We start from the raw sequence: 12,132 nt of genomic DNA on the forward strand, positions 1-12,132 counted from the left end.
GAAGGGTAAACACAGAAGCTTGCACTTGTTAGCTTAAGTCTGTTAAATTCCACATTAATTTTCCAACGTTGGGACTCCACAACAAGGATTTTTTTTTTTTTAATTAAGCAGAAAAATCAACTACTGGCGTGGGCCTCCACTTGTCCATTTCACGGGAAACCCCAGCTAGGAGCCCTCACTTTGCAAGCTCCATCACCCCGCCTCACGCCCGCAATGGGCGCAGCCCTGCTGTCACGCGGGCAGGCCCTTTCAAGGGCTTGGCTCAGCAGGCCAGACAAGAGCGAGCCCCGCCTGTCGTGCGCTGCCTCGCGGGGCGGCCTGAGGGCGAACAGAGACGCGCGCAGGCGCCGCTGCTTGGGGTCCGGTCATGTGGGGCTGCCGCGGGCTGAGGTGCGCCGCCCGGGTTCTGCTTGGTGTCCCGCGGGCGGCCGGGGGCTGGAGCAGCAGCGGCCCCCGCCCGCTGCAGCCCGGTGAGTAGGCGCCGTGCAGCCGGCTGTCCCGCTGGGCAGAGTGCCGGGCTTAGGCCGGAGAATGTTCCCAGCCCCTTTTAGAGGGGCAGGGGGCCGCGGCCATCGTGTGGGGGAGGCGAAGCTCCGTTCTTAGCGCGCAAGGGACAGGCGCAAGGCTTGGGGCACTGCTGCACGTCAAAGTGGCAGGGCGGGGGCGGGGGGGGGGGGCGTGTCTGGCAGCTGCGGTGTAATGTTGAAAAAGTATTGCACGGCTGGGACTGAGCAGGCTCCTGCGAAGTGAGGCTACTCCATAGCATCCGCTGAAGCTGCTGCCCTGCCCTTGACTCTGGTATTACGCTCGCCTAGATTTTGTTTACACTGTAGTCGTAGCCCTAGGTCCCACGATATTAGAGAGCCATGGTGGGTGTGGTGATACGGTAGAAGTTGTGAGCTGACTGATCAACCTCTTTTGGAACCGGAAGTATGTGATCCGGCAGCAGAGACAAAAAAAGACAAATATGTTAAATGTAAACTTAAACCAAAAAAAAAATTTTTTTTTTTTACAAGGTAAGGAAACTGTTTCTGTGCTTGTTTCACTTTAAACAATGATCGTTAAAAGCAACAGTTTTCTTCTGCATATTTAAGTTCCAAAGAAGTATTAAGTCAATGTTCAGCTGTAAACTTTTGAAAGAACAACCGTAATGTTTGTGCAGAGTTATGGACATTCCCTTCTTTGTTAGTGATTACAGAAGTCTAAGAAGTGCGTGGGCCTTCTATAATCAGGCACACAAGGCCTGAAGACTCTAAGACAGAGGTAATCAATAGGCAGACCGTGGGCCAAATCCAGACCATCAGATGCTTTTGAATGGACTCTGAAATCTCTTTAAAAAAACAGGAGTACGTGTGGCACCTTAGAGACTAACTTATTTGAGGATAAGCTTTTAAATTGCCACAGGTACTCTTGTTCTTTTTGCGGATACAGACTAACATGGCTGCTACTCTGAAACCTGACATCTTTTTATACTTTATTGTTGGGTCGTGTGGTGTTCTTTTTTCCTCCTGTCTCTCTCTCTGGAGTCTGACAAAAAATAATTGACTATCCTGGCTCTAGGATGACTGTACAAGCAGACAAGTGGTATCTGGAAAGTCAAGAGAATTTTAGCAATTGAAAAGGAAAGTGACTCTTAATCACTGTTAAATTTTATGTGAATGCTTCTAATTTAAAATGACTATGGCCCACGTTTTTAAAGGTGTTTAGGTGTTGCTGAACTCAGTCCAATTGACTGTCAATAGGATTTTGGCTCTGAAGTGATTAAACTGCCTTTGAAATGACACAGGCTCCTAAATCTGTGTTTACAGAATAGCACAATGGAGTTTACATAGCACAATGGAGCTGGGGCCTCTGGGCACTACTGCAATACAAATAGTAAGTGTAATAGTAAAATCTAAATAGTGTTAGTGATTTTAACACCTCTCAGGCCATGCTAGTCTCTTATTTAGAGCCCTCTCCTGGCTCCCCTTTTCTCATGTTAGGTGTTGGAATGCTGAGCACAGCAACACCAAAATACCTTAAAAATTTGAGTCTAAGTATCAGTCCTTTATACAGAGTGTTTTGTTTTTGCTGGAGGACATCTTGAAGGTATGATCACATATTTACTGGAAGTGCTAATAACTGAAGGAACAAATCTGAAATTAACAAACACACAAACAAAATAAGTATCTTTTTAGGCCTCTTTCTTATACATCATAAATAACTTTTTTTTAAATTTCTATTTTTATTAACCTGATGGTAGCAATAAAAATGATTGTATGTAAGTGGAATGAGTCTATGACCAGCCAGTAGGAAACCAAGGATTGTAAATAAACATCCATTTTATAGTGCTTAAGAGTTTTATTAAAATGCAAATGAACCTGAGGGACAAGCACAAACCTTAACATAAATACTAGTAGAAAATACAGTCTGCATTTTTGTGATTGAGGCCTGCACCTGTGCTGATAAAGTTTCAAAAAGAAACAATTTCATTGTCAGTATTGATCAAAGATAGGAAGCAAATCCCACTTCTTTGATTGAGCCATCTCACAATACCTTTTTAAAATCCACTTTAGAACCTCACACAGAATAAACAGCCCAGTCCTTCCTGACTCTTGGAAAGAGAGAAACATGTGTATATACTTTATTTCTAATTTTGGGAGGCACTAGGATAACCATGGTGACAGATAGTGGAATAACTCAGGCTCACATTAACATCTGTAAACTTGCCATATAGGGTATGTCTACACTATGAAATTTAGTCGATTTAATAGAAGTCGATTTTTAGAAACCAGTTTTGTACAGTCGCTTGCATATATCCACACTAAGTGCATTAAGTTGGCGGAGTGTGTCCTCACTACCGTGGCTAACATTAACTTACAGAGCGGTGCACTGTGGGTAGCTATCCCACAGTTTCTGCAGTCTCCGCTGCCCATTGGAATTCTGGGTTAAGTTCTCAATGCCTGATGGAACAAAAACATTATCGCGGGTGGTTTTGGGTACATGTCATCAGATCCCCCTCCCTCCATGAAAGCAACGGCAGACAATCGTTTCGCTCCTTTTTTCCTGGGTTACCCGTGCAGATGCTATACCACGGCAAGCATGGAGCCCGCTCAGCTCACCATCAGTGTACGTCTCCTGGGTGCCGGTGGCAGATGCGGTACGGCATTGCTACACAGCAGCAGCTCCTTGCTTTCACGGCAGATGGTGCAGTAGGACTGATAGCTGTCGTACGTCTCCTGGCAGACCTCGGCGAGGTCGATTGGGGCACCTGGACAGATATGGCTATTCTCCTCTTAGAGCACTGAATGGGAGCCAGAGATTTCAGGTCATTTTCTTTAGGTTTCATCTCATGGAGATTCAGCCCTGCCTGGAATACAATGCAAGCTGGAGGCTTCTGCCTCAGGCTGCTCTCCCAGCCGGCAGCACCGCACGGTCGCACCTACCCCTTGCTCCCATGGCTCATGAAAACTGGACAGTAGTAAGGAGCAGTTCAACTATAGGCTGAGCAAGTGCAGAAAGTAGGAAATTTGTATGTTGGTAGAATGTGCCTTTGGACATTTAAAAGCTTGCTGGCGCTGTTTGCAGACTTGGTCAGACCTCAGCACAACCAACATTCCCATTGTTATTGCTGTTTGCTCCATAATATCTGTGAGTAAGGGGGAAATGTTTATGGCGGGGTGGGAGGTTGAGGCAAATCACCTGGCATCCGATTTTGAGCAGCCAGACACCAGGGCAATTAGAAGAGCACAGCAAGGCGCACTGCGCATCAGAGAGGCTTTGAAAACCAGTTTCATGACTGGCCAGGCGTCAGTGTGACAGTTGTGTGTTTCTCCTTAATGCAAACCCGCCCCCTTTGTTGATTTTAATTCCCTGTAAGCCAACCACCCCCCCCCACACTTCAAAATAAAGTAACTATTGTTTTGAAACCATGCATTCTTCTTTCGCCCCTCCCCCCCCCCGTGCCTTCTAATCTGCAATAACCTCAGGGATGGAGATGGTAGGGGGGAGCGTAGAACCATTCTATGTTCTATGATTCTGGGGAACTGCATGGTCACCTGTGCTGCTAAGTTTGCCATGCTGACCAAACAGGAAATGAAATTCAAAAGTTCCTGAGGCTTTTCCTGTATACCTGGCTAGTGCATTGGAGTTCAAAGTGCTGTCCAGAGCAGTCACAATGGAGCACTCGGGGATAGCTCCTGGAGGCCAATACCATTGATTTGTGTCCACACTACCCCAAATTCAACCCAGGAAGGTTGATTTTTAGTGCTACTCTGTGGCGGTTCAATACAAGACAGGACACGGCTTTAGACAAGCAAGCAGGCTGGTCTGCTGACGGGATCTCCCCTGTCAGCTTTTCCACCTCTCTTTTATTTCTCTCCCCCCTGCGCATTACATACTCCGACAGCAAAAGGCATCAACAAAGGAAGTAATATGACTTTGATTAATATTCTTATTTACCAGCCTGTATCTACTACAATCTTTGTTCTCAGGCCTTGAGCCTAGGCCAAGGAAGCTTCCCACGGTTGATGTCCTTATTTTGACTTCCCAAATGGTCCATGTTTCCATGGTCCATGTCCTTGGACAGAGCAGAGCAATGTGTGCATTGCTCCTACACAACAGTCAGGGTGTGCCCTGACTGTTTCCAGGTGCATGAATGCTAGATGAACTCTTCAGCTACTCCCCTTGTTGGGGAGGAGTACAGAAGTCCATTTTAAGAGCCCTTTAGGTTGACGGAATGGGGTTGGTTGTGTGGATACAGTCTTTTTTTTTAAATCAACCTAACATGGCTAAATTCAACCTAACCCCGTAGTGTAGACCAGGCCTTAGTGAATTTTCAGTGGTAAATTCCCCCAGATTGCTGCATCTTAATATTATTATTATTTATTAGCATGATTACTGGTAACCACCTTTTCCAAGATTTCTTTATGATTTTTCCTGCTTCTTGTGGGATGACAGTCTTTTCTTTTTCTAGGTCTGAGAACTGTTAATGTGATCTTTCGTAATCTTGACACTGCTGCTGATTGTAGTCTTTCCTATAAAGAACTCAAAGGCTTGCTAAAATCCCAAATGACTCTTATTGATGTTCGAGAGAAGTGGGAAACTGGACAGTTTGGAAAAATTCCTGGCTCCATCAACATACCATGTAAGTCATACATATCACTGAATAGCAACAGGATCAGAAACATTTAAGCCTAAACTTGCAAGCAAACCCTGGTGACTTGTCATACATATTGCAACTTGTTTTTGTCAGACTCTTCTGGGAAGCTAACTAGTATAAATCTTCACCAACAAAACTCCTTCATGAATTTCACATAAAAGACTTTGCATCTATTCTTGCAGTAGGTGAGGTTATGGAAGCTCTACAGATGAACCCAAAAGACTTTAAAGAACGGTACAATCAAGATATGCCTGCTAAATCTGACCATCTAGTCTTTTCATGCATGGCAGGAGTGCGAAGCAAGAAGGCATTGGATATTGCTATGTCTTTGGGCTTCAGCAGGTAAGCAATTGAGGTGCTGGCTGGGTAAGCTCCTGTATGGAGAACAGGATTAATGGGAAAAGTTGCTGTCTGCAAAGTAGACTGCTTCCTTGGTGGGCACAGGGAGATTAGAGAGGCTGCAAAGACAGATGAAATCCCCCATTATTATTGCTTTTTTAAATCTTCTTCATATTGACTGGGTACATATCACCTCAGGAAAGGATGCTCATAAAACGTCTAGAAGCTATAAACGATTGCTTCTTGGAGCAGCTTGTCCTGGCACCCACAATGGAAGAGGCAATCTTTTATTTAGTCCCAAGTGGAGCACAGGCTCTGGTCCAGGAGGGAAATATAGCTGAACAGTTTGGTAATCGCGAGCATAATGTAATTAAACTTACCCTTGTAAGGGGGGCAAATGCCAAAATAAACCCACCACAGTAGCATTTAACTTCAAAAGGGGGAACTGCACAAAAATGAGGAAGCTAGTTAAACAGAAATGACAAGGAACAGTCACAAGGGTGAAATGTCTGAAAACTGTAGGGAGACTAATTTAAAAACCCCATAATATAGGCTTAAACTAAATGTATACCCCAAATCAAGAACAAACATAAGCTAAACAGCAGTGTAAAAGGCAATTACAGGCAAAAAGTCATTTTCTAAACATTGGAAGTCAGCATAAACTTTGGCAAATCGAGTGTAAAAGTATAATTAGACAGGCCAAGAAAACTGGAAGATCAACTTGAAAAATCAGAAACTAACAGCAAGAAAAATTAAGTATATCAGAAGCAGGATGTGCCAAAGGATTATCAAGGGGCTAAAGGAGCACTCAAGAAAGACACAGCTGTTGCAGGGAAGCTAAATGAATTCTTTTCATCAGTTTTTCACTGCAGTGAAAAATAGTGGGATTGCAACACCATACTCAAGGTGTTCCCTACCCCTCCTACTGCCAGAAGTATTTGGCACTAGCCACTATCAGAGACTAGATATTGGGCTAGATGGACCACAGGTTTGACCGAGTATGGCCATTATCTTAAGGGTACAGGTGAAGATGTGAAAACAAATGGAATAACGAGTACCTAAACTGTTGGTGTGGTGTTTTTTGGGTTTTTTTTTTGTGTTTTGTTTTAAATAAAATAGTACTTTGCAGCTCTGTTCCCAGAATGTAGTTTGAGACATCTCTGGTCAATCAGTAACAAGACTTTTCCCACTGCTGTCAGTTCTGCAAAACTAGAACAGCTCTGGGAGGCTTAACTGAATTCTCTTGTTGCATGTCAAAAAAACTGTTGGCTGATTTTCAATTGCAGTGCCATCTGTGCAACCCTATTGTCGTCAAATCATGCCCTCAATTATATAATCCTTTGCTAGATTGCTCAGGTATATGGTAATTAAGGGCATAACATGTTTGCACAGGGGTAAGATGAAAGCAGCACTTAGCTGCAGAATTCTTATTACTCAGGTTCCTCTTATCTAACCATCAATCTGACTTTCAGGCCGCAGGCAGAGTTTGGACTGCTGGCAGCCTTTGCTTTTGTAAACTGAGCAAATATTGAAGTGGAAATAGTTCATACCAAAATGGAATGCCATAATTCCAATCTTCTACTCTACTCTTCTGAGTAGAACCAGACTAAACCATCTATGACCCCACATTGTTTTGTGTGTGGGTTGTGTTTTTGTTGTTGGGGTTTTTTGTTTGGTTTGTTTTTAACATGTTGAAACTTCACTATCTGTTTTTCATATTGCTTCATAGAAAAGGCTCTTTTTTTGTTTTTTCCTTCTTAAGTTTGGTTACTTTGTAGATTGGAAAAACCTCCTCAGTTAATGTTAGCATACAGTTCTTTTTAAACTGTCATTCTGGCCCTAAATGCTCCACTACCCACCCACCTGCCCCTTTATGCTATCTTCTAGGTAGTATAGCATTTGGGAAGGTGTCGGGGACCAATCAGATATTGAACCTTCTTTCCCTCACCTCCATTAATATAGGGAGTCTCCTTAACAATCTGAAATCCATATTGCAAACATAACAGGTTAGCTAATGAAGAACTAGGAACCCATCAAACAAGTATGCATGGAAAACATGAATGGTGGATTTAAAACAAAAACTCCAACTTTCTTAAACTAGTGCAAATGTGAGGCCAAAATGATCTTCACTGTAATGGTTTGAAATGTTAGCACTCTACCAATGCATTCAACATGTTTATAAACTTCTCCTTAGAATGTATAGATCTGAATCTAGTCTCAAAGTGAGGTTTGGACTAAGTTGATAAGGACTAAATTGGTACCACTTAAATTTCCCAAAGTAAAGTGAATCTACTCCTATTACACAACTACTTGATCAAACTGTATTTAAACATGGCCTGTGTTTTTTTTTTTCTGAATGCAATATGCATTGACCATATGCCACCACTTGCTTGACATTAATCCCCCATGTTGTTCATTTTCTCTAATTGAAATAGGATCACTAAGTGAAAGTCAACCATAAAGACTACTGCAAAATATTTGCATTTTTGCTCTGTGAAACTAGGAGCAATTAGACTGTTTTGCAACAATGAACACTACCACTATTGTACAGTGTTTCTTAGAGAAACTAGAGAATACTTTTTTTTTTAAAGCAACTAGGCTTTATTCTTTTTGTACAAGATTACCAGTAATAACATCTCCATAACACTGACAATCTTCTGTGTACTTTCAGAGTTCAGCACTATGCTGGTGGTTTGGAGGAGTGGGCAAAATATGAACCACCAGAGACAAAACAATGAAGATGAATTTTGGAATACAAGCCTTGTTATAGTGTCCTGATATTAATACAAGATATTACTAGCCTTGTGTGAAATAAGATTGAGAATGTGGGGTGAAGGGGAATGTTTGTTTATATATGTAAACTTAATAAACACTGTTAAAAGTAGCTGGTTATTCTGAATTTAAAATGTGATTTGAGAGTTGAAGATTACACAAGTAGCAATTTGATTCTCCTTTGGTCATATGTTAAAATTACTATGAAACTACTCCATGAAAAAAATTTAAAGCTAAGGACTCCAAAGTAAAAACTGAACATACTGTACTAATGATATACTTCATAGTAATGTGTACAACAGGGGATCATGGTTAAACTTATGGTGATGAACAGACTTTATAAATTTTGTTATATAGTCCTCTTGCCCAGTTATTTTAATTGGGTTAGAATGATACTTGGTACTAATCTGCATATAGTAGCTGTTCTTAACCTGTCTTGTCAGAAGGGCAAATAGGAAGGGAGGAACAGATCCTGCAAACACAAGAGGTGACACTCTCAAATGTGACTGCAAAATGTAATGAGTCTGGCTACAGGAGCTATGTAAAGGTACTTCAAGAAGGTTTAGTAACATTTAAAAGTAAATATAGAGTTTTGGCTAGAAAACTACAGACAATTTATATACCTTCCTTATGAGCCTAATGTGAAATAAGAATTTTAGGCATATGACCTGATAGTATAGATGTGATTGATTTAGGTTTGGATTCTTCAGAGCCCAAGGGAGTTAGACACTGACTAGCTCTACAGTGAGAAATACAGATCAACAATTATTAGCAACCCTGCTCATATAAGTACACTTGCTATTGTATTACAGTAGAATCCCCAGTTTATAAACTGGGCATTGAGTTCATAAAATTGAACATTATGAAGTTATAGTCGGTATGGTGCATAAGCTGTAGTTTGATGCACTGCATCATTTTGTCCTTCATGCTACGGCAAAGTGACTTCCAATGCATTGAAGGAATCAGAATATGAAGGGATGTCTACTTGCTGCTTTGACATTTTCATTATGTAACACATTCCCCATCAAGAAAAATGGTTTGCATAACTTATAGCTTATAAAACTGAAGTTCTGTTGTGCTTAGACTTGCAATTTGTTGCAGGTTAGATCACAGGCTACTCAATGAGCAGCTTTGCCCTTTAACTTTCCACCTGCATAGGAGAAGAAATGTAGATTTTTCTTCTTTTTCTTTTAGATATGGGTCTGACCGGTTACTTGTGCATGACTAGACAACTTTAATGATCTCTAATGGGGTAGCAACTATTGAGCAGTGGGTTCAGTGTAGGGTACACAGCTGTTTATATTGCCAAATGAGGGATGGGGGAATTACCAGGATAGATTCTTGCTAAATAGGAATAGAGAGGTTACTGTGTGGGGAAATGTTGAGAATCGCTGCTTAAGTCCATTTGCAAGTTATTGGAACATGAATTAGCAGTGCTTTATATGAACTACACATGTCCCCTAATCTGTACAAATAGCTTTCCTCTGGAGTTGGAATTTTGACTTAGCCTTCTTTGGCATACTACTTGATGACCTGACAGACCACCTCTTTATGTTCAGTCCCCAAAGGTGGGACTTACAGGAGCACTAAGCTAGCCCTCCCCCGCCCCCTTTTAAAGGAAGAGGGTGCTTTTGGAAGGGCGCTTTTCAACAGTAGAACTCTTCCTCCTCTCCACCTAAGTTGTTTTGACAGAACCTTGATTTGTTGGTGATAAGGGCACACTTTAAAGTTCTCTCTTGCAGGCTTTTATTAAGGGTGTTAATGTAGATTTGCCTTAGAGGGACAGTTGGTGTCATGTGTATCTTAAATGTTTGTACAAATATGTGGGGATAAGTACTTTAAAAAAAATCTAAAGGGTGTAGACATCCTACTAAAGGGTACCAGAAACCAGCTAGTCTATTTCACTTTAGGAAGGCTTTCAATTTATGCTGTTTACTTTATTGGGGGGGTGGATACAGTTTCTTTTTGAGGTCAGTCTACCATATCTTAACAGTCAGAGCTATTTTACATTATAACCTGTTATACTGTTTCTCCTCCTATCCCCCCTACCCCCACATTTGGGTAGGGATTTTCTGGTCACCATTTTCTTGTATCTGTGGTAACAGTGTAATGGCGTTTTAGCTCTGAGGATTAGCAGAGAAGTGATACTTGTCTAATGCAATTAGTGAACTCTTTAGAACTATATGGAAAAAATACTTTCACCACTATAATCATGAAAACATTTACATGCAGAAGCAAGAAGTTTTGAAAACAAATGGTTAACTTTCTAGTCTAACACATTGTATTAAAACTGTAGATTATGTAAAATACTTATTAACACAGCTACTACTGAGGAATACTACCTCAGTAAAGCTTTAGTTCAGGAATAATCAATCAGTGTTAAGAACTACACACAATCATTGTCATTTTGCATTGATTTATTCCTACTCATGTCCTCATTACAAACAATACTGTTTAAGTTTCAAGGGTCAAAACCAACATGTCAATTTTCAAGAGTAGAAGGACCAAGTGTCTTTACCAACAAAAGTAATAAGGCTAAAATGCCTGTTTTCTCAGTATAAAGTGTTAATAATTTGCATTAAATGTTGTATAAAAAAAAACTTGAATAAGTGCAACTAGCCTCATTAACTGCATACAAAACCACCTTTTGGGTTGCATCTTTGAATGAGGAGTCCAGTAGAGGATTACAGAAAAGTAAGGTGGTTTTTAAATGGTCAAGTTTTAGAATTAACAAGGTCCATCGGGCCAGGTTTTTCAAGCACTTATTGTCTATACTTTAGACCTGTGTAATGTGTTACTATGCTTTGCGAAAAAATTTAGATTGGACAAAAAGCTATTAGACTTCAGTTTTTCTCATTCAACTTTTATTTGTGGGCAAATCAGCATTTTCAGTTGAGAATTAAATAGTACGCAAGCTGTTGGGCAAGGGGGACAAAACATTAAAATCTTTAGGGCCAAATCTTGACTTGAGTGGGAGTTCTGCATGACTCAGGCATGTAGGGTACAGCCCATGGTTTGAAGGAAACTCATTTTGTCCAGCAAGTAGGTAACAAAAGAATCCCATTGCAGTAATTCTCAAGAGCTACTCTTAGTCACATTTTAAAACAGCCAGGATGAAGCTTACTCCTTTCAGTAAACTTCTACAGAATCTCATTCATAACATGAAGGCAGACTAACAGTGTATACCTTTTTGTACCAAAAAAATCCACAATAAAAAGATAGCAATATTATCCAAATATGATTACGTGCTTCTAAAACATTTGATTGCACAGTATAGTACTTGCAAATAATTTAAACTTTAATATTTGAAATGGTGAAAACTTTTTTTTTCCCCTCAAATGTCCACTATACATATTGCACTTTTCTGGTAAGCTGGGCTACTAGGTTTTGTGGAAAAATATCTGAGCTCCATGTACTGAGTAAAACAGCATCCTTTTAGTCCAGAAGAGGAACTTAATTTCTTTCCTGCACTGGTTTTACTGAAACTCGTAACATTTTTTACAGGTTTTTGCAGCCTTTGTTGCTGAAAGATTAGGTTTTTTTTTTTAATAATATTCCTTAGCTATAAAACAAACTCGGTAAATGACAAGATTTATACACCATCCTCCTTCAGTAATAAACAAAATGATGAAGACACAGGGCCATTAATATGGTTACACTCGACAGGCTTCATTACTGCAGTTTAAAAAATAATCTTCACTTTAATGGCAACCTACATTTTTCTGAAAGCAAACAAAACTATTAATACTGAAGTGGATGTGTGAATCTTTTGAAGCTCTGTTCAAAACTTCTGAATTCCTTACATTGAGAAATCTTGCTAATACAGTAGTTCCAGTGTTAAAGGGGTTCATGCAATTTTAAAGAAAAAGCTTTCAACACGC

General features: G+C 40.6%; 1 protein-coding gene across 1 annotated transcript; it reads left to right on the forward strand.

Moving 5' to 3' along the window:
* Nucleotides 1-261: 261 nt before the first annotated feature.
* On the forward strand, nt 262-8,363 carry LOC311518988 (thiosulfate sulfurtransferase/rhodanese-like domain-containing protein 3). Its single transcript, XM_084625082.1, has 4 exons — nt 262-470; nt 4,955-5,125; nt 5,323-5,482; nt 8,151-8,363. Exons 1-4 carry the CDS (start codon nt 368-370, stop codon nt 8,215-8,217), a joined length of 501 nt encoding a protein of 166 aa, XP_084481208.1. The 5' UTR covers nt 262-367; the 3' UTR covers nt 8,218-8,363.
* Nucleotides 8,364-12,132: the final 3,769 nt, after the last annotated feature.

The sequence above is a fragment of the Lepidochelys olivacea genome, assembly GCF_965140295.1.
Source record: "Lepidochelys olivacea isolate rLepOli2 genome assembly, chromosome: 3".
Classification (NCBI taxonomy): Eukaryota; Metazoa; Chordata; order Testudines; family Cheloniidae; genus Lepidochelys; species Lepidochelys olivacea.

Bases quoted from the DNA above. Each gene is read 5' to 3' on its own strand.
- LOC311518988 (XM_084625082.1), top strand. From the start codon at position 368: ATGTGGGGCTGCCGCGGGCTGAGGTGCGCCGCCCGGGTTCTGCTTGGT. The intron at 5,126-5,322 runs GTAAGTCATACA...CTATTCTTGCAG, and splicing joins TGGCTCCATCAACATACCAT to TAGGTGAGGTTATGGAAGCT. The intron at 5,483-8,150 runs GTAAGCAATTGA...GTGTACTTTCAG, and splicing joins ATGTCTTTGGGCTTCAGCAG to AGTTCAGCACTATGCTGGTG.